General features: G+C 28.9%; 9 protein-coding genes across 9 annotated transcripts; 5 read left to right on the top strand and 4 right to left on the bottom strand.

The window, feature by feature from the left end:
• Positions 1-153: 153 nt before the first annotated feature.
• On the top strand, positions 154-1,893 carry cubi_01970 (DHH family protein; the record flags this gene model as incomplete). The annotated part of the gene is made up of 6 exons (XM_029018982.1): positions 154-291; positions 477-835; positions 894-1,014; positions 1,080-1,173; positions 1,252-1,793; positions 1,849-1,893. 6 exons carry the CDS (start codon positions 154-156, stop codon positions 1,891-1,893), a joined length of 1,299 nt encoding a protein of 432 aa, XP_028876456.1.
• Positions 1,894-1,959: 66 nt separating this feature from the next.
• On the bottom strand, positions 1,960-3,738 carry cubi_01971 (uncharacterized protein; the record flags this gene model as incomplete). Its single annotated transcript, XM_029018983.1, has 1 exon — positions 1,960-3,738. One exon carries the CDS (start codon positions 3,736-3,738, stop codon positions 1,960-1,962), a length of 1,779 nt encoding a protein of 592 aa, XP_028876457.1.
• A 485-nt stretch (positions 3,739-4,223) lies between these two features.
• cubi_01972 (uncharacterized protein) lies at positions 4,224-6,827 on the bottom strand (the record flags this gene model as incomplete). Its single annotated transcript, XM_029018984.1, has 1 exon — positions 4,224-6,827. The coding sequence occupies one exon, from the start codon at positions 6,825-6,827 to the stop codon at positions 4,224-4,226; it is 2,604 nt and encodes an 867-aa protein (XP_028876458.1).
• A 1,220-nt stretch (positions 6,828-8,047) lies between these two features.
• cubi_01973 (uncharacterized protein) lies at positions 8,048-9,112 on the top strand (the record flags this gene model as incomplete). The annotated part of the gene is made up of 1 exon (XM_029018985.1): positions 8,048-9,112. One exon carries the CDS (start codon positions 8,048-8,050, stop codon positions 9,110-9,112), a length of 1,065 nt encoding a protein of 354 aa, XP_028876459.1.
• Positions 9,113-9,261: 149 nt separating this feature from the next.
• Positions 9,262-11,019, bottom strand: cubi_01974 (pre-mRNA cleavage complex II protein; the record flags this gene model as incomplete). The annotated part of the gene is made up of 1 exon (XM_029018986.1): positions 9,262-11,019. One exon carries the CDS (start codon positions 11,017-11,019, stop codon positions 9,262-9,264), a length of 1,758 nt encoding a protein of 585 aa, XP_028876460.1.
• A 754-nt stretch (positions 11,020-11,773) lies between these two features.
• Positions 11,774-12,811, top strand: cubi_01975 (uncharacterized protein; the record flags this gene model as incomplete). Its single annotated transcript, XM_029018987.1, has 1 exon — positions 11,774-12,811. One exon carries the CDS (start codon positions 11,774-11,776, stop codon positions 12,809-12,811), a length of 1,038 nt encoding a protein of 345 aa, XP_028876461.1.
• A 699-nt stretch (positions 12,812-13,510) lies between these two features.
• On the top strand, positions 13,511-14,797 carry cubi_01976 (uncharacterized protein; the record flags this gene model as incomplete). The annotated part of the gene is made up of 1 exon (XM_029018988.1): positions 13,511-14,797. One exon carries the CDS (start codon positions 13,511-13,513, stop codon positions 14,795-14,797), a length of 1,287 nt encoding a protein of 428 aa, XP_028876462.1.
• Positions 14,798-14,984: 187 nt separating this feature from the next.
• On the bottom strand, positions 14,985-16,526 carry cubi_01977 (alpha amylase; the record flags this gene model as incomplete). Its single annotated transcript, XM_029018989.1, has 1 exon — positions 14,985-16,526. The coding sequence occupies one exon, from the start codon at positions 16,524-16,526 to the stop codon at positions 14,985-14,987; it is 1,542 nt and encodes a 513-aa protein (XP_028876463.1).
• A 473-nt stretch (positions 16,527-16,999) lies between these two features.
• cubi_01978 (uncharacterized protein) lies at positions 17,000-19,595 on the top strand (the record flags this gene model as incomplete). Its single annotated transcript, XM_029018990.1, has 3 exons — positions 17,000-19,012; positions 19,059-19,225; positions 19,292-19,595. 3 exons carry the CDS (start codon positions 17,000-17,002, stop codon positions 19,593-19,595), a joined length of 2,484 nt encoding a protein of 827 aa, XP_028876464.1.
• Positions 19,596-19,744: the final 149 nt, after the last annotated feature.

Below are 19,744 nucleotides of genomic sequence, written 5' to 3' on the forward strand. Positions count from 1 at the left end.
AATATAGTTTATTGAATAATTAATTTTAATTATATAAATAAATAAATAAATAAATAAATATATATATATATATATATATGTATATTTTTAAGTAAAAAACATAGTTTTATACTTATTTAGAATAAAGGTAGTGAAAGATAGAAAGAACTAACCATGGATTTGGAATTAAAAAGGTATTATAATGATTTGCTTAATAAAGTAGAGAAGAAAGAGAATGACAAGTATGACAAGAATATTATGGATGGAAGAATGATGTATAATTTGGTGATTGGAAACAAAAGCGCTGATTTGGTAAGTTGAAAATTAAAAAGTTTCATTCTTTTTTGGTGAAAAGTCAAAATATTGAGAATTAATATGACAGTTTTGAAACTGGTTGAGAAATTGAAGAAACTAAGAATTATTAAAAATAATTAACTTTTTTTTTTTTTTTTATTAAAAACATAATATATTTAAAATTTCTCTATAATGAAAAACAGGATTCAGTTGTTTCAGCAATTACTTATTCAAGATTATTAAATTTGATTAATAATACAATAAACTTTGACGATAAGAACAAAATATATGGGTTACATTTACCATTAATAAATTGCAATAAAAATGAATTAAAATTAAGATTTCCATTAATTACCTTAATTAGTTATTTTTCAAATAATCAAGATAAAGATTCAACAAATGATTTTAAGATAGAAGATATACCATTTATATGTTTGGATGATGAAATTATTAGTGAGTTGATACTTGAAATGGAAAAGTTGACAAATGAAAAAAAAAACATGAATTTTGGACACTATATTACATTGGTTGATCATAATATATTGGATACATTTCATAAAAAGTAAGTTAAAGGTAATTAATTTTTTTTAATTCAAATTTTTATCCAATCTATTAATTAGTTTTAATGAAAGAGTTGTTTCTATTGTGGATCATCACCAAGATTATATGATCACAAAGTCCAAGTATAGATTATCATTGGGGACTAAAATAGGAAGTTGTACGACATTAATTGGCAAGATTGTAAGTTAATATTTCAAGAAACTTTTCTTTTTTTTTCTATAACTTAATCTTTAAATCTAATCTAGTGGAGAGATGCTTATAATAAAGGAAAGATTAATAAACAAACTTTGATTGAAAATAAGATATTTCTTGAGATGATCATTTGTACTATATTAAAAGGTAAGTTTATTAATAAAAGAATCAAAAAGATGAATTTGAACATTTAAATCCCATATTATTTTGTTTAAATTTTTTCAGATACTTGTAACTTTGACTCAAAATTATCAGAGAAAAGATGGAGTTCTTTGGATTTAGAAGTTTACAATTGGATATTAGAAGAGTTATCTTTAAAAGATAATGACAAAAAAAACAATAAATACACCAACTTTTATAGCAATTTTTTAAAGAATTCTAATAGAAATGTGGATTTAATATTTAATAATAGACCAATTGAGTTATTCAAAATGGATTATAAAGATTTTGTTTATAATAAAAAATCTGATAATAAAGATATTATTGTTGGTTATTCCAGTTTTGAGATTGATTTATTAAAAATGATAAGCCATTATAGTTTGGAAAATTTTCAATCAGATGTTAAAAAGTTTATCATATCTAATAATTTAAATTTATTTATTATATTAAGTAGCTATATATATATAAAGGAAGATCAGAGTGAAGAAGTTAAAAAACAAATTGTTATTTCATATATTAATGATCACATACATGGCCTAGATATTCAGAATCTTGTTATAAAATGTTTAGAATCCATTCTTCAAATTACTGAAATTAAAGTTGAATCTGTTATTTCAGAAATTAAAGGTGAATCTTTAAATACTCACAATGATCAATTTTCAGATTTTGATTCAAAATCTAAATCAAACGGTTCAGAGCTTTGCTTAAAGTTATTTAATATTCATGATATTTCTTTTTCTAGAAAAAATTTGGAACCAATCATTAAAGATATAATTAATAATAAGTGTTGATTTTTGACAAATTCTTTGAAACTATGTACTCAGCATAGAGATTTGAGTAGTCTTTAATCAACTCTCTCAGTTTTATTTTAGATTTCCTGGACTTTCCATTCAAATTCATTTCAGATCCAGAACTGGAATCAGAAACTGAACCGAAATTGGAGTCAGAATCATACTCTAGATTGGAAAGTGGACTGAAACTGGAGTTTGAACTGGAATAAGATCCTTTCTTTTTAAACCGAGCATTCTGACTGTCTGGCTTAGTTTTTGGTTTATTTTTGGAAATACTTTTCTCTTCAATAAGGTTTTTGCTAACCACACTATTGCCACTCCTTCCTCTAATCTTTCCCTTTCCATTTGACTTGCCTTTTTTAATATAAATCCTAGACTCTGTCTCAGACTGGGAACCCAGTTCAGATTCCAATTCACTCACTAAACCTCTAATCTTATTTATTTTTAACTCACTTTCTTTCTTAAATGCCATTCTTGGCTCGGAAATTGATCTGGATTTGCACCTGGAGTTGGATTTAGATTTAGATCTAGACTTGGATCTGGACCTATCTTTTAATCCTCTGCATCCAAGCTTATGTTTAACTCTTTTAATGCTTATGCTAACATCCGTATCAAAATGCCCGTTTTCTTCATCACTGCAACCAGAACCTCTTTCTCTAGTTTGATCTTGTTTTTGCTCTTGTTTTTGCATTTTATTTAACTGTTGTTCCTGTTCCTGTACTTGTTCTTGTTTTTGTTCTTTTTCTTCTTCAAATTTAACACCTGTACTAGTATTAGATCCAAGAACATGTTTAGATTCACATCCTCTACCGTTTAAAGTGTAGTTCCCATTCTTCATATTAAAATGGTGATTATTACACAAATCACTTTCCTGTTTAGAGGAGAAACTATCATTACTTGAATTCAAAGTCACAGAACTAGAAAGAATTTCTTCCAAATCAGGCCTGTTAATCTTGTTTCTCAAATTAATAGTCTGCATTCTTTTAGGGTTTATCAACAGAATAACTGGCTCTCTCAGCAACTTTGACTCCTCCAAAATAATTGATTTTAACTCACTATTTTCACATTCAAATCTATTCGAATTATTCCCAACTTGAGTTCTATGGTTAATATGAGTTCCAGAAATTTTTTGATTTAGATCTATACCCAAACCCATATTCATTTCCATATTTAGTCCAAAATCTAACTCAAAATTATCTTTAAAGTAAGGACTAATATTTCTTAAATACTCCTTTAATCTTTGGCATAACTGGTAATACGATTTGCATATTCTATTATTACTTTTATAATCAAAAGCTAGATAATCACCATTTTCTTGACTGTTATAAACCTTCTTTTCAAAGTCAATAATTGAATTACTCATACAATCCATACTTGTCTTTATTACATTTGTAAAATTCTCTAATTTATCCATCATCTTCTTTAATATTATCTTCCTCTCACTCATTACTTCTTCCACCTTTCTTTCTACAACTTTTATTGCAATTTCTTTAACATAAAGTGCATCTCTTCCTATACTCTCATTTAATCCTTCCAAACTTTCTTTCCATAATTCTAAACGATCCTTGATTATCTCCATTTCTTTCATTGAATCATCATACATTTTAATATTCATAAGCAAACCCTTTCTACTCATTTTCTCATCTTCAATATTATCCAAATCCTCCTCAATTCTTCTTTGTTCATACATGTATTTTTCATAATCAAACTCCTCATTCCCTATTTGACCCTCCCTCTTTTCTGTTCCATACCGGTTACTCATTGCTTATATTTTTGATTTGTTTGTTTACTTTCTTCCAGTTCCTTACCCTCTCCTCTTTTTAAAAACTAACTTTGCTATTAAAAAAATCTAGAAATGCAAATTTAAAGAAGAAAAAACAAATAAAAGTGGGGCAAAATCATTTACAAATCCTGGTTACTAATCTACTCATTTTATTGACTTTCTACTTTCTTTCTGAATCTTTCAATTTTCTCCCAATAACATCATTATTTCTCTACCCCATATTTACTTTTTATTTACTTTTTCTAATTATCTTTGGTAACTATAATTTTTATTATACTTTATTTAATACGTTTGGCGGTTTTTTTTCATGCAATAATTGCATGCAAAATTTGTTCCATTAAAATATTGCATGTTTTGGCGGGAAAACTTGAATTAAGTAATACTATTAAAGGATGCTTTTTGTTCAATTATAGATTATAGAAAAATATAAGACTTATTAAATTTTACTTATAGAAAGCAAATTGCTATTTTTTGTCAGATAGACCTAGGCTAGTTTGCTTACATAAATTAATCCACTCTTTATCGCTAATTTGTGATGACAATTTACGTTCATTTTTCTCTTTATGATCTGTAAGAATTTGAGAAGAATTATTTGAGTTAGAGTTGTTTCCCTGTTTTTCGATTGGTTTTTTTTCTTCCCCTTTTCCTACTCCCTTGTCACTATTATCCTCAGTTTCTTCCTGTTCTAAAACTGAATGCTCATCATACTTCGTTTCTATAATTTCGTAAAGCTGTTCCAGTTCCTCGTGAAGCTCTTCAAGCTCTTCTTGTTGTCTGTCACATTGGTCTTCAAGTCCTTTAATAACTTTTTGGAATGCTCTGATTTCTCTATCATGTTGTACAATATCGTTATCCAGGCGTTGAGTCATCATTGCAAAAAATCCAATATAAGGCTCAGGAGCTCTTCTTCCATATGATTTTAATGGTCTAATTAATTCTCTAATTGAGAGAATTTCATTTCTATTTGCAATATAAGGATCAGGGAAATCCTCTAAATGTTTTAAAATATCATTCACCTGTTCTCTACTCAACAAACCATCAATATTACCACTAGTTTCATGATTATTAGCTTTATCTTTAGAATTTAGAGCAATTACAGTATCTGTTGCTTGTTCAATTTCTTTATTATTTATGCTTCTGCTTACATTGTTACCACCATTCAAATCACGTCCTGAAAAAATCCCAAGTCCCAGACTTGTTAATTCTTTTTCTAACTCAAAAACATAGTTATTCTCGTTTGAAAGATGGAAATTGTCTATTTCTGAATTATTTAGGGAATATTCTGTTTCTAAATCTTTTGAATTTTGATGGTAACTATTCTTTGGGGCAGCTAATAAATAGTTCTTCATTCTATGGTAAATTCTCACCATTTCTTGAAGCTGATTAAGTAATCTATTCTCGTTACTTATTGATCTTTCCCATTGTTTATTCAAAATATATAGCATTTGTACAATACCAATACTTAGGTAATCATTATTATTTATAGGATAAGTTTCATTGTCTTCTCTGTTAATTATAAACTCGTAAGCATTCTCAAAGTAGTCCAATAAATTTCTTGAGGAGTTTTGATCATATTCATCTTTGCTTGAAATAGATCCATCCAAAACTTGCTCATCATATAAGGTTTCTTCTAAAATCCAGAGTTTTAACCTTGCCAATATAAATAAAAGTCTTCTATTAATCATAAAGACATTGTCAAAGCTTGATTTCATTTTTTCTGAAAACTTTGAAGATCTTGAACTATTAATCACAGAAATGGATTGCATAGAATCCTTTTCTGTTGCAATATCTGAAAATGAAATTACTCTACTAGAACTAATTGAAGTCTTACTAGATACAGAACCTGCTATCTCAATTTTTTCCTTTAATACTGCAATTTGTTCATCAAGCTTGGATAGTAAATGCTTCTTCTCAGTAAATATATACTCTTCGTCGTCTTCTCCATTCTTCTCTAACCTATATATAATCTCATTAACTTCAATTTTTAAAGGAGAAAATACCATTCTAATTTTGTTTTCACTTGGACCAGAATACCCAATATTAATGGATTTTTTGCCAATCTTTGCATTACTACTATTGTTATTACTACTGTTATTTTCTAAGCTTACATCTCCTAGTAATTGCATCTCTTCATCTGCCAAATACTGTTTTATCAGTATCATCTTTGATTTAAAGTAAATAAACCCATTTAGTCTAGCTACCATTCTCATCCAGTTGTGCTTAGTACTTATCTGACATTTATGGCTATTAGAGGTAGCATTACTCTCATTTTCATAATCTTGTAGCTTATTACTGATGTCTCTAATAGATTTTTGATTTACATTTTCAGAATTGTCAAAATTGGTTCCCAAATTATTTATTCCAACCTTTAAATCTCCTACAAACTTTTCTGTTTTATCATTAAAAAGTACATGTCTTATATTGCTTTTTACTGTTACTTTACTGGAGGCCTCTGAAATATTAGATGAAAGATCATTATTAAACATCAGCTCATCCTGAAGTGTTTTAATTTCTTTGTTTCTAAAGGTACAGTCCGCCATAGATTCAATTCTAGATTGCATATCTACTTCTGTCATAATGTTATTTCCATCATTAGAACTTTCCAGTTCTGCAATTCTTTGTTTTGAACTTTCCAGTATCCCCTTTAATTCTAATATATTGCCATTTAACTTTGTAATTTCCTCTCTGAGAAGTTCGATTTCTTCGTTATTTTTACGTATTGTTTCTTTATCTGCCTGTGTTTTCTTTAATAATATATCTTTTTCATGAGTTGTCTCTTTTAATCGCTCCTTTAATGCATTCATAAAGTGTTTCTGAGTTTCAGATTCATCCACTTTATGCTTTAATTCTAACAAAGTACTTTCTGATATTAGGATGGTAGAATTATCTTTTCCTTTTAGGGTTGATACATCAATACTGTTTTGAAAGTTCTTAATATCTGATAAGCTACTTGTTCTGTGTCCATCTATTCTTCTAATTCTTCCACGAATCTCCTCCAGAGAGGTATCATCATATATATTGGTTTTCATTCTCCTGTCAAAAATCTCCTCTCTTGGATTTCTACCCATTCTCAAATTTTGATTAACTTTGAATAACCAAATTACTCATGTATAAGTTATTTTCAAGATATTTAGAACAAATCCTGGCACTGGTTTAACATCAGTTTATTTTATATGTTTTTAATTTACTTGAGAGAAAGAGTAAAAATTTTGTTAATATTTTTATTTCATACCAAGATCTCTATTCTTCAATTCTTTTAGCTTTTAAGCCTTTAAATTACCTTTTCATCTCCTTTTTTTTCACCTAAAGCCTAGTTTTTTTAATCAAAAAAAATTATTTTTACTTTTTCTTTTGAAGCATAAATTAATAGATTAAATATAAATAAATATATATTTTCCTTGTTTTTATTCTTCTTAAACTTGAAACTTTTTTCTCTCAAAAAAATAACTGCTCAAAGAATTAATAAGTTAAAAATATGGTAGAAAAATAAGCAAGAATTTTTAAATAGGTTTCTCTATTATTTTTTTCTTTTTGTAATTTTAATTAAAGATGTATTTATTTTTTATTATTTATTGCAAAAAATATTCCCGCCTAAATTTTACATGTCATTGTCATGCATTTATAATTGATAAAAAAATTAATAGATAAAAATGATTAGTAAAGGATTTCTTTGATAAATTTCTGAAACAATATTTTAAGTTAAAATTTACATGTTTTCTAAAATATTGAAGTTCAATCAGAGTGAATTGTGTATTAATAAATAATTAATACAAAATATATTGTTAAAATAAGGAAAAAGCAAATTGGCGCCAACTTTTCAAGTAAAAATAATTAAAAATGAAAAAACATTGTAAAAGTACTATAAGGAGGAAATAAAAGTGTGGGAAAGTAAATGTCAAGTAAAATGAGAAATAATCTAAATTTACACATATTATATTATATTATATTATATAAATTAATAATAAGCAAGTTAAGTATTTGGAATAAAAAAATCAAATAGTAGGATTAATTAATAAGTAATATTAAGTGTTAAGTAATAATAATATTAACAATAAAAGAAATCATTGTTTAATTAGTGTAATGTTTTATTGTTGATATTTTTTTAAAATTTTGATAAAATAAAGTTGCTAAAGATAATATTTTATTGATTAGTTTTTCAAATTTTCAAAGTAATCTTTAACTGTTAACTGGAACAATTTAAAAAGCTAATACTAAGAAGTTGATTTGAAAAATTTTGGCAAATAATAAATTAGAGAATAAATATATAAAGAAGAAAACTCAAAAGAATATGGCGTGCCCAAGATTGTTAAGTGATAATGATTTATGTAGATTTAGAACAAAGCCTTGTAGAAGGTCAAAGCAAATGGGGTGTGATTTTGGAATTACTAGATGTCAGTATTCTCACAATATTTATTGGCCGAGAAGATGCCCTTTTTACCTCTCAAACCAAAGTACTATAAGATATATTCCGGTTTTGTGTCCTGATATCATTATTAAAGAAGATGAAAGCTCAATTTCTCATTGTAATAGGGGCGGTGGGTGCCCTTTTGCTCACTCTTATGAAGAAATTAATTATCATCCTTTAATGTACAAGACTAAGATTTGTGAGCAATTTCAACGTGGAGATTGTAATACTTACTATTGCCATTTAATTCATGGTTTGGCTGAGAGACGAGAATCTAAGGTTTATTTACTTCCATATACTCAAAATATTCAGGTTCCTAATTTTCCTGGAGTTTTAATTGCAAATAGGGTTAGCAAGCCATTTGTTACTAACAATCAATTAAGTTATCAAGCTCAAAAACCTCTAACTAATAACGAAAACATTTGTAACAACCAAGGGAATGGCTTTGCAATAAGAAGGAGTAATTTTGAAAATATGATTTCTGATAAATGGAGTGAGAGAATATTTTCTCAAAATAATAATGGTGATGACTTTTGGAAACCTACTGAAAATGACGAAATAACTACTATGGATTCTATATCTAAGCCAGAGTGTGAAAATAACTGTGATAATTTGAAAACATCTAAATTAGGCACCAAAACAGCTTTACATGCATTAAATCAAGTAGAACATGATAAATCTATCCACGAAAAAATAAAAAATGAAAATATTCTGAATGTGTTTAGAGCATTTGTACTAGAAGATAATGATATGTTAACGGCTCAAAATGATAGTTGCAGAGTTCAAACAATTACATCCACACTTTCCAATAACAAAATTCAACAACTAAAAGTTAAGCATGAAAATCACCAAGTACAAGACCACAACAAAAATTTCACTCCCATAATTGAGGACTCAGATTTGATTAAAAATAACGAAAATTCAAATACTAGCAATTTTTTTGAATAATTAAAAATTAGATTTAAATTCTCTTCAAAATGTTATATTTCTGTTGCTAGGAACCGCCAAAAATTAAAAGAAAAAACACTTACTAATATGAATGTTGCTATGAAATGAATTAAAATGATTTACTTTTTCCCCTCCTCTATTCTACACTTCTACTCTAAATGAAACTTTAATTTTTGTGTGTTGCCTACAAGTATATAATGAGATGGAAATTCTCCATGCTCATTCAATCCTGGGCACCAAACTTCTATAGTAGGGAATGTCATATTTGCATTATTTATTTGTGGACGATTTTGTTGCATGTCTTCTATACCGGCATTATTGTCCTCATGCACTGCTCTAATATGCACAATACCTGCCAGAGAGGAAATTGGCGCGTAAGTTGAATTTTTTGTATGGCAAATTCCTGCTATGGTATTAACTAAATTTTTAAGAGGTTTATTATATGGAAGAATTTGAGCCTGATTGTCAATCATAGATACATCTTGATCTGCTGGTAAAGCTGATGCAGGTAAAGAAGCAATTTGGAGTTCAACAAGATGACACCAGGTACTTGAAACAAGAGTATTGGTATTAATTAGTGACTTACCGTCATCTCCCATAGGTATTACTTTGAGATTAATTGTGTGAGGTTTAAGCGGGAACTCTGGTGTACCAAAAAAGTAAGATTTCAAACATTCTCTTCTTATTTCCGTAAGCCTTTGTGAGGTAATACTGATAACTCCATCTGATTTGGAGACTCCAACAACAGAAATTTTGGGTAGTTTTTCAAACTGCTTTTCGTTATTTAGCTTATTATCATTATTTTCTTGATCCGAGATTGAGCTACTGGCATTTCCTGACTCTTCTAGATGTTGTTTTTCTAAGACATCATAACTTTGGGGCTCCTTATAGTCGTACTGATCTGCTAAGTAATGTTGAGTACTTGGATCGTCCATTACTACTACAACATCAATGTCAAAGATTGAAATGAGCTCTTTCAAAAGATCATTGGATGGCTGAAATGGAGCATTCATTATAAATCCTGAGGCTTGGGAGTTGGTATCTTGGTTGTTTTGGCTTCTTAATGATATAGCACCACTTAGCAATCTACACAAATATAGGTATAACTGGAGATCATCTGTTACATTTAAATGACCAAAAAAGAATGATAGTGGGTTTTTTAATTCTTTACCATGAAGAAAAAACTCGTCAACTTTCGTTGCTCCAATAGTTCCTGCTGGAAACTGCATATTCGCTTTATCTGTAGATCCTCTTGGGTCCAAATCTATAAATAATGGTGTATATCCTCTTCTTGCTGCATAATTACAAAGAATCTGACACAAGGTGGATTTACCTGAATTAGATGATCCTGTTACCATAACTCTTGGACCCAAAGTTCCGTGAAGTTTTGAAAAGTTTCTTCTATTGTCTAATACCTGAATAACCTCCATATACTCTTTCATGCTTTTATTCACACTTTCATATTCTTGTTGTACCAATCCTCTTATTTGTAAAATACATCCATGCCAAGTATATATTGCAATTCTAGACAACGGAGCAATCTTCATATCCACATCTGGAGGGAGTTCAGCTCCAAATATCTCTGCTGTTGTCATCACGTTTATTTGAGACCCTCCTGTTGTTCCTGATATTGCTCCTGCGCCTGATGATGACGATGAGTACAGTCTAATTGTGCAAGGTTGACTCTGATGAGCAATTATTCTAAGCTCGCTTCCCGCTTCAATCTTGTAAGCTCTAACCTGAGACTTTGTTAATCCAGTTCCTGCACCAAGATCCCCCCCGACTCCACCACCGACTTGTCCTGATCCAACTCCTGTTCCTAGTCCTAACCCAGATCCTATTCCAGAAACAGTTCCAGACCCGGCTCCTATCCCAGTGCTAAATCCCATTCTTGTTGGTACTTCCATCTTACAGACTTAAACTTAACAAAACTTGTTTACTTTGAAGTTTTACTTATAACACGCTATTTAGACCATAAAGCTTCAAATTATATGCAAAATCAAAGTATTTAAGCACCAAAACCCTCAATTAGCTCAATAATCATTATAATCTTAAGTTATTTTTAATATTATACCAAATTTCGACCTCAATTTCTTATATTGCATATTAATTAATAAAACTTTTGGCGCCATAACATTACCCCCCACCCGATAATTGTAGTATTATAAAGGGCAATGAAAAACTATAAAAAAGGTTTTTTTAAAGAGCAAAACTAAGTCAAAGATGAATTATTTGTGAAATTAAATAAAATAATTTTTCTTTGAAAAAAATTATTATTTTAATAGAAAAAGAGTTTTTGTTTTAATAGAAAAGTGATAGTTAATACATGATCGGTATATAACTCATTAGCAATAATACACAGACCTATAAATTAATTAATATAAACTAATTCCCTATTAAAATATTAGATTTCTTTACATTTTGGAATTATATATAAGGCAGAATAATCATAAGTGAATAATTGGCCAGTAATGACTAAAAAATACAATTAATAGAATGTTTTAAAGTCTGTAATTACCATTATCACTGAATATTAAAATCAAAGAAAATCTACTCTTGACATTTTCTTCCCCAATTTATTTCACTCTGGTTAAATAATGGAGAACTCTGAATAAAAATAATGTACTTTGAAAAATAACTGTATATACTTTTTCTTAAATAATGAAAACTAGTAATTGTGTTAATATATTGGTTGGAAATGTGGGACTATGTAATCGTCTTAGTGCTCATTATCTCAAGGAAATGGCTTCAAAATGTGATATAATATGTGTAAATCACAATTTTGAAGAATCTGATTTAAATTCTATTTTAAGAATTGGGAATTCAAAAAACTTTAGAAAGTATGAGGAGTTTCACAAAACTGGCCCGACTTTATTTACACCTTTCTTTAACAAAATAATAAGATTCTTCAAAATTGATCTAAATAATATGTTTTTATGGTACTCGTATCTTCGTGGTAATGTCTATCTAGAAAACAGGTCTAAAATAAGATTTGAGGTCTCTGATAATTATAATCTTAAGAAGCAAAGTATTATTTTTTGGGAATTTGATGTGAAAGGTAGTTTCTCAAATTTTAAAAGATTAATTCTTGCAAATGTCAACTTCACTTATTTCTACTCTATTAATAAACAGATATCTTGTATTAAATCTTTAAGATATTCCATAAAAGAGATTATCTGGAAGAATTTTATTAGCGAGCTAATTTTCAATCCTCAAATCGAATTTGATAAGATAGAAAATAATCTAATCACTATAAACTTCCATAACATAATTTCATTCATGATTTGTGGTCAATTCTCCAATTCAAATTTATCAAAAGATTTTTTGACTCTTCTTGGGCATGGGGAACTTATTTCATTAGACAATAATTGCTCGCAATTTTATAACTCCAATTTCAACAATTATCTCCTTAAAAGTTTAACATTTTCACGAGAAGATTTTCTATACTTCATTTCAGTATTTCCAGTCAGTAAAGTTGTTGGACCTGATTTTAACAATTATTTTATTCCAGATACTTTTCTAAATATTTTTGATTTACACCATTTAAACTCTAATTCTTTATCTAATATCAACAACACTCATTCCAGTAAAAGTTCCAGCCTAAAATTTACAAAATTCATTTTTTATGATGATGTAAATGTCACTAAAACTTCCACAGATCTGAGAAATGATACTCATCTGCAGATTATCTCTTTTTAGTTGCAACATTCTTTATAAATAATATAGTATGTTACTCTAAGCACCGTATTCACTCAAATCTCTTTGTTTCCAACCATTTCAATCAATTCCCCCACTTGTTTTTCCCTTTCTCCCCTCCCAAATTTTATCTGATTTTACTTTTATTTTTACTTAATACCAAATAAGTGCCAAACCGGCGCCAAAAGTTTGGCGCCAACATGTGCATGAATTTGTATATGAATCTATATATGTGTAAAAAAAAATAAACTTATGAGGATTGCCATTAAAAAAATACATTTTTTTTGGTAATTGACTTAAAAAAAATTTTGAGGTTCACAGTTGAATATATAATATATTTAATGAAGTAAATAAATATAAATTTGTAAATTAATTATTCCCAATTTACAACTAGTAATAGGAAAAAGTAATTAAACATATTTATTTATTAACAATAGTTGTTTTATGGGGACTTGAAAAAAAAAGTGGTCAATAGGCGAACATTTATTTTAATGTATGTATTCTTATGCTTTTACACTGAATAAAGTTTTTAATTGCAGATAGTTTTAAAATAATTTACGTAAATAATAATTGGACTGGAAAAATAGCTGAATTGAATTACAATCTGGAATTTTTTTAAGTTGAATAATAGACCAAATCAAGAGTAGATATTATCATATTTCCTTTTTTTCTTTTTTTCAAAATTTTAAGATCAGTTTGAAAATGTGGAATGCTGCCAGCGAATTCATATGTGGTTGTTTTCAACAGGGAAGCTTTGCAAAAAAAATGTTGGAGGATACTGCCAAGGAGTTGGATTTTAGTAGAGCTGATGAGCTCAGCTTCTTTGGAGCAGCAATTTCTTCTCAGCATGAATTAAAGCAACAGAAAAGTAGTATTAATGCAGATTCATGGTTAGTTTCATGGAATTTACTTGGAATAGCTGATGGAGTGTCTTCTGTAGAATCTGAGGGATTCGATCCAAGCCAGTTACCTTCTGAATTACTAAAAAATTGCGTTGAGCTCTGTAATATTAGAGAAAATAATAGAGTACAGTTTGATTCAGTGTCACAGAAGATATTTCATAAAAATTCGATTCCATTTTATTCTTATGAGTTCTTAAAACATATACTATGTAGATCTTGTTCAAACTGTGCTTCTTATGGATCTACAACTTGCTTGCTTTGCTTTCTTGATGGTAACCAACTTTGGGTCTCAAATGTTGGCGATTCTCAAATGATTGTTTTGAGACCTTCAAATATTGAGCCGCAGAATCTTCCACCTATACCATTTATTGAAAACCCAATAGACAGAAAACCTATTACTGGAGATCCTAGAAGAAGATTACCACTAAATATAACTGTTGGTGGATATGATATTACTGCTAGAAGTAAAGTTCAGCAACATTTCTTTAACTGTCCACACCAACTTACTATTATGCCAGACATTAACTGCTCAAATGAAGAAATCTTAAAAAGAGCTGCAAACGTAGTTCAGTCTTTTAGGGTTGATGTAAATCCAGGAGACTTGATAATTATTGGTACTGATGGGATATTTGATAATATTTTTGATGAAGATATTATTGATATTGCGAATCAAGCAAAAAGAAGGTATGGTAGGGTTTTTGATGATAACCCCATCATGGTGGCAGATTATATTGCCAAAGAGTTACTTACTTATGCCTTAAAAGCTGCAAATAATGTTCCTTCAGGATCAAAGGCAAAAGTAACACCTTTTAGTGAAGGAGCTTTGATTGATGTCAATAGACATATTGAAGGTGGAAAGCCTGATGATATTACTGTGATTGTTGCTTTTGTTGCATATTCTGACAGGTTGAGCTCAAAAATGTCCAATATTTCACCTGAAATTTATAGCGGAACTTCATATCTAGGAAGCTCTGCAAAATTCAATAATGATATGTCAACTTATATAATTAATGGTGAGAAGTATTCATATTCTTCAATCAGTGAGAAATTCTCAATTCTTGGAGGATTAACCTCGAAATATAAATAGAAAAGTTGATTATTGTTTAATTTATTTGAAACCAAAGACCTTAAGCCATTCATTATTTGGAAGTTATTTTAAATTTTTATGTTTTAGACTTATAGTACTTGTTTAATGATTTGAACCTTTTAATTCCTTTTTTTCTATACACTCATTTGTATTCAAAGAATATAAAGTCAATCTTGAATGTTGTTCGTTAATTAGTATTCTCCTTATTCACAGTAATTAACTCACCCTTATCCAAAGTAGGAATATTGTATAAAACTTTTTTGAACTTTTTAATTTTGTATTGAATATAAGAAACCTTTGGAACATATGATGAAATCATAACTGCCCAATTTGAAAGTACATTTATTTTGATTTTTCCATTTTTAGAACAATAAGTATCTGAAGGTGATAAAATATCTCTCCAAGACCCATCCTTGTTTCTCCAATCTATTTCAATTTCTTCAACTGGTTTTGTATGAATGTTAATTGCCACTAAAATAAACTCTTCTTTAATACGTCTTTCAAATACTAGCAAAGTTTTTGTATTTAATAGTAATGAGTATTCACCTTGAGTTAAAACCTTGCCTATAATTTTATGACCTCTGATTTGAGAAACAAACTTGATTAAAGCTAAAAATCCATCATTTTTATCAGAATTAAGCCATTCAAGGTCCTTAAGAGTAAGTTTTGGCCTAAGTTGGAAATCTGCTTGTCTCCCATGGCCTTTAACTCCTTTAAATTTGAATTCGCTTCCATAATAAATTGAAGGAGATCCATTTAGAGTGAATAGGAGTATAAATATAGTTAAAAGATCATCTTCAATTTCAACTTGACTTGCTATTCTAGTTACGTCGTGATTATCGACAAAATTATACATCCATCCACTAATCAACAAATCATTCTGCTGAGAAATCACTTTTGCAAGCAATTCAAGATTATTAAAACGGTGAGATTTCCATATTGCATCCCACAAAACATAATTAGTTACCCCATCGAATGGCTGGTTTTTATATTCATATTTAATACTAGCAGATTGGTTTGGCCTTACCCATAGTCTTTGGTCACCATGAATTATTTCTGCTAATAAAGCAAATTTTTCTCCGAATTTAGTCTTGCAAAAATCCCTAAACATTCTCCAAAAGTCAATAGAAATACAGTCAGCAGCATCTAATCTTAATCCGTCAATTTCATATTCATTAAACCAAAACTCCACAGCATCATATAAGTATTTTCTTACTTGACAATTTTCGTGATTTAGAGTCACCAACTCATAATAACCTTCCCATGGAGTATATGTAAAGTTGTCGCCCTTTTGAGACTTTTTTGAAAAATCCAAGCCTTTAAACCAATCACAGTATTTGGAATGCTTACCATTTATCTTAATGTCGTTGAATGCAAAGAAATTTCTACCAACATGATTAAATACAGCATCAATAATTACCTTAATTCCATTTGAATGATACACTTTTATCAAATTTCTAAAATCTTCATTGCTTCCAAGCCTTTTATCTATTGAAAATAAGTCTGTTGTATCATATCCATGGGCCACTGACTCAAAAACAGGCCCTATATATATTCCACCAATATTCAAATTTTTTAAATGATCAATCCATAATTTTGAACCCAACTCTTCTAATTTGTTTATTCTTTCAATTTTTTCAGAGTTAATTCTTTCCACACCGCATATTCCTATTGGGTATATATGATACCAATTACAATTTTTGTACCATTCACTTTCAAGTATATTCATTATTAATTACATTTATATATTTTTTAATGCATATATTTACACATCAAAAAACACATAGATATTTTTTATAAAAAATAATTGATTTAATCAAATAGCGATAAATTTATTACATAAAAATTATTATTAATCATTTTGTCCACATGAAAAATGATTACATGAAATTTTTAGAAAAAACTTGCATCTATACCGGTATCAATATTGCATGTGGACGCATTTTTTTTTTTTTTAAGAAAATATTTATATACCGGTAAATAATCAAGTTTTGAAATGAAAAAAGTTGTGAAATTTTTAATAAAATAAGTAGAAGAATATTTTGATATATTTTTATTATTTAAATTTTGAGCAAAGTAATAATTGAATACTTAGCCAGGAAGACAAATAGAAGTATAGATAAATAGTAAAGAAAGCAAAGTTTTTTTTTTTAGAGATGGAGCTATATAACATAATATAAAGAGCATCAATTTTTTTTATAAATGATGGGAAAGAAAAAAGATCTGTGTTTTTCAGAATGTACTACGGAATTTTCTAGAGAGGAAGATAAATCCAAAAAAGAAAGTATAATCGTGGATGAAGATAATTTGGATGATTTAATTAACAAGATAGAGAATGTAACGATATCTGAAAAAGGCAAAATACCTAAAAAAAAAGCTGGCTCCGAGAATATTGAAAGGAGGAGAACGCAACTAATAAATGAGGTAGAAGTTGAAGGGAAGCAGGAAGTAATTCACATAATTGATGAAGAGTCAGAAACAGAACAACTTGAAGGCTTACTGTTTGACGATTCATTTTTCTCAAAAGTCCCGATTTCAGATTCTGAAGATAATAATGATCAAATAAATGAGATTGACGAGGAGCAAGATCATATGGATCCTCCTTACCAATTACATGCTGGGTGGTACTGGAATTCAAGTAAAATCGAATATTATTTAAAAAGTAATTCAGGAAGAATTAGGAGGAAGTTATATGTTTCACCAAAGATATATGGAAATTTAAGAGCGCATCCACATCAGTATGATGGTGTGAGATGGATGTGGAACAGATTCAAAAGAAGTGAGGGAGGAATATTAGCAGATGAAATGGGACTTGGAAAGACTGTTCAAGTTTGTGTTTTTGTTGGGGCTTTATATAGGTCAGAAATTGCAACTTTTATACTAATAGTACTTCCTGCTAGTTTAATTTTACAATGGAAAAATGAGTTAGATAATTGGTGCCCAAAAATTCCAAAATTTATTTATCATGGAGCTTCAAACCTACGAGATGAAGCATTAAAAAACTTGTATTCAAGCAGAATAGGTGGGATTTTGATTACTACTTTTGAGACATTAAGAAATGATGTTCACAAATTACGTAATGTAAATTTAAGAAATGTTAATTGTAAATTTTTAAGGAACCATTTAGGAACTAAAGTTACTCCTGAAGATTATTTCAAGGAAATTTTACAAAATAAAAAGTCGGATGATGACTTTAATATTCCATGGGATATTGTGATTATGGATGAAGCTCACAAATTAAAGAATTGTAAAACAAAACTTTTTAAGGAAGTACAAACCTTGAGAAGCTATTGCATTATTTTGTGTACTGGTACTCCTTTTCAAAATAGTTTAACGGAGCTTTGGTCATTAATACAATGCGTTAAGCCAAATCTACTTGGAAAGAATATCCAAGCATTTAATTACAACTATGCTAGACATATTAGTAAATTAAACAACAAGAATATACCGGAAAAAGAAAAGAAAGTTTCTGAATTAACTATTAATAAACTAAAATGTGTTATTAAGCCTTTCATATTAAGAAGAACAAAACAAATAGTTTCCAATGTAAAAGTAGTTGACAGTAATTTCGAAGCTCAGAAGCTCTCTAATGATCTTTTCAAGATAAAAAAGTATGATATTGTTTTGTGGCATAATCTATCTAGAGATCAGTCGGAATCTTATATAGAAGTCCTGGATAGCCACTTAATTTCCAAAATAATTAATAGATCAGATATAATTTCTCAAAATAAGCAAAAAAATGGAGAAATTTTAGAAGTTATTATATATCTACTCAAAGTTTGTAAACATCCCTTACTTCTACTCAAACCAGAATTCCAGTCTTGGAGATTTTTACTTAAAAACAAAAGACAAGATAAGATAGAAGAAGATTACGAAGAAATGACTAATTATAAGCTGGAAAACTTTTCACCTAAACAAGAAACAAGTATACCTTCACAAAATACCTTAATATTTAGTTCTGCATCTAAACTGCCTCAGCTTGATATTGAGGTTCTAAGAGAACAAAGTACTAAGCTACAAATACTTAACATGGTCATTCCTAAGCTCCTTAAGTCTAATGATAATAAGATCTTAGTGTTTTCGGAAAGCTTACTAATGTTAGATTTGGTGGAACTTACAATCTTGATTCCAAACAAAGTTGGGTGGGAAAGACTGGAAGGAAAACAGTCTCTGGAGGAACGTAACACCAGTATCAGTTCATTCAACAACAATAAGGTAAGTAGTTAAGTTACATTCACAATTTTACTAATTAAATCTTCAGGAAAAAAGGATCTTGTTGTTATCTAAGCATATTGGATCTACTGGTCTTAACCTAACCAGTGCTAACAGGATAATTCTAGTAGAACCACATTGGAATCCTACTCTGGATGAGCAGGCCATAGGAAGAGCTTATAGAATTGGTCAAAAAAAAGACGTAATCGTATACAGGTAAGAATTCTTTGTATTGGTAGCTTAACCATCTTGTGAAAATTCAACTAATACGTATTCTTTCAGGTTAATAGCAGCCGGAACAATTGAAGATTGGAAGTTCAGACTACAACTACACAAGACTGGTTTGGCTAGGTCATTTCTAGGAGGAGCTAAGCAGGAGATTAATTTCACAAATGAAGAGCTGAAATTCTTATTTTCATACTCTGAAATGGACTCAAGAGATATTCAAGAAATCATTTTCAAGTTTAATGTGAATGATAAACACTACGAAGTCCTCAAAAACGACATTGAAGATGATTGCATTAAAGATATGGAACCTTTCGTAATGGCATATTTGGACTTTGAAAATATCCAAAGGTTTGAGTAATTCAATGCTAAATTCCTATTTAAAAATTTATTTCAGTTTTCCTTGCATGGAAATTAATTATCATAATTTACAATTTTTTTTGCTATTTAATTTGGAGGTAAATTATTTATATTATCTTCCCATAATTAAAAACATAAAGGCCTCAGTTT

Source organism: Cryptosporidium ubiquitum (genome assembly GCF_001865345.1).
Source record: "Cryptosporidium ubiquitum isolate 39726 chromosome Unknown contig_12, whole genome shotgun sequence".
Lineage (NCBI taxonomy): Eukaryota > Apicomplexa > Conoidasida > Eucoccidiorida > Cryptosporidiidae > Cryptosporidium > Cryptosporidium ubiquitum.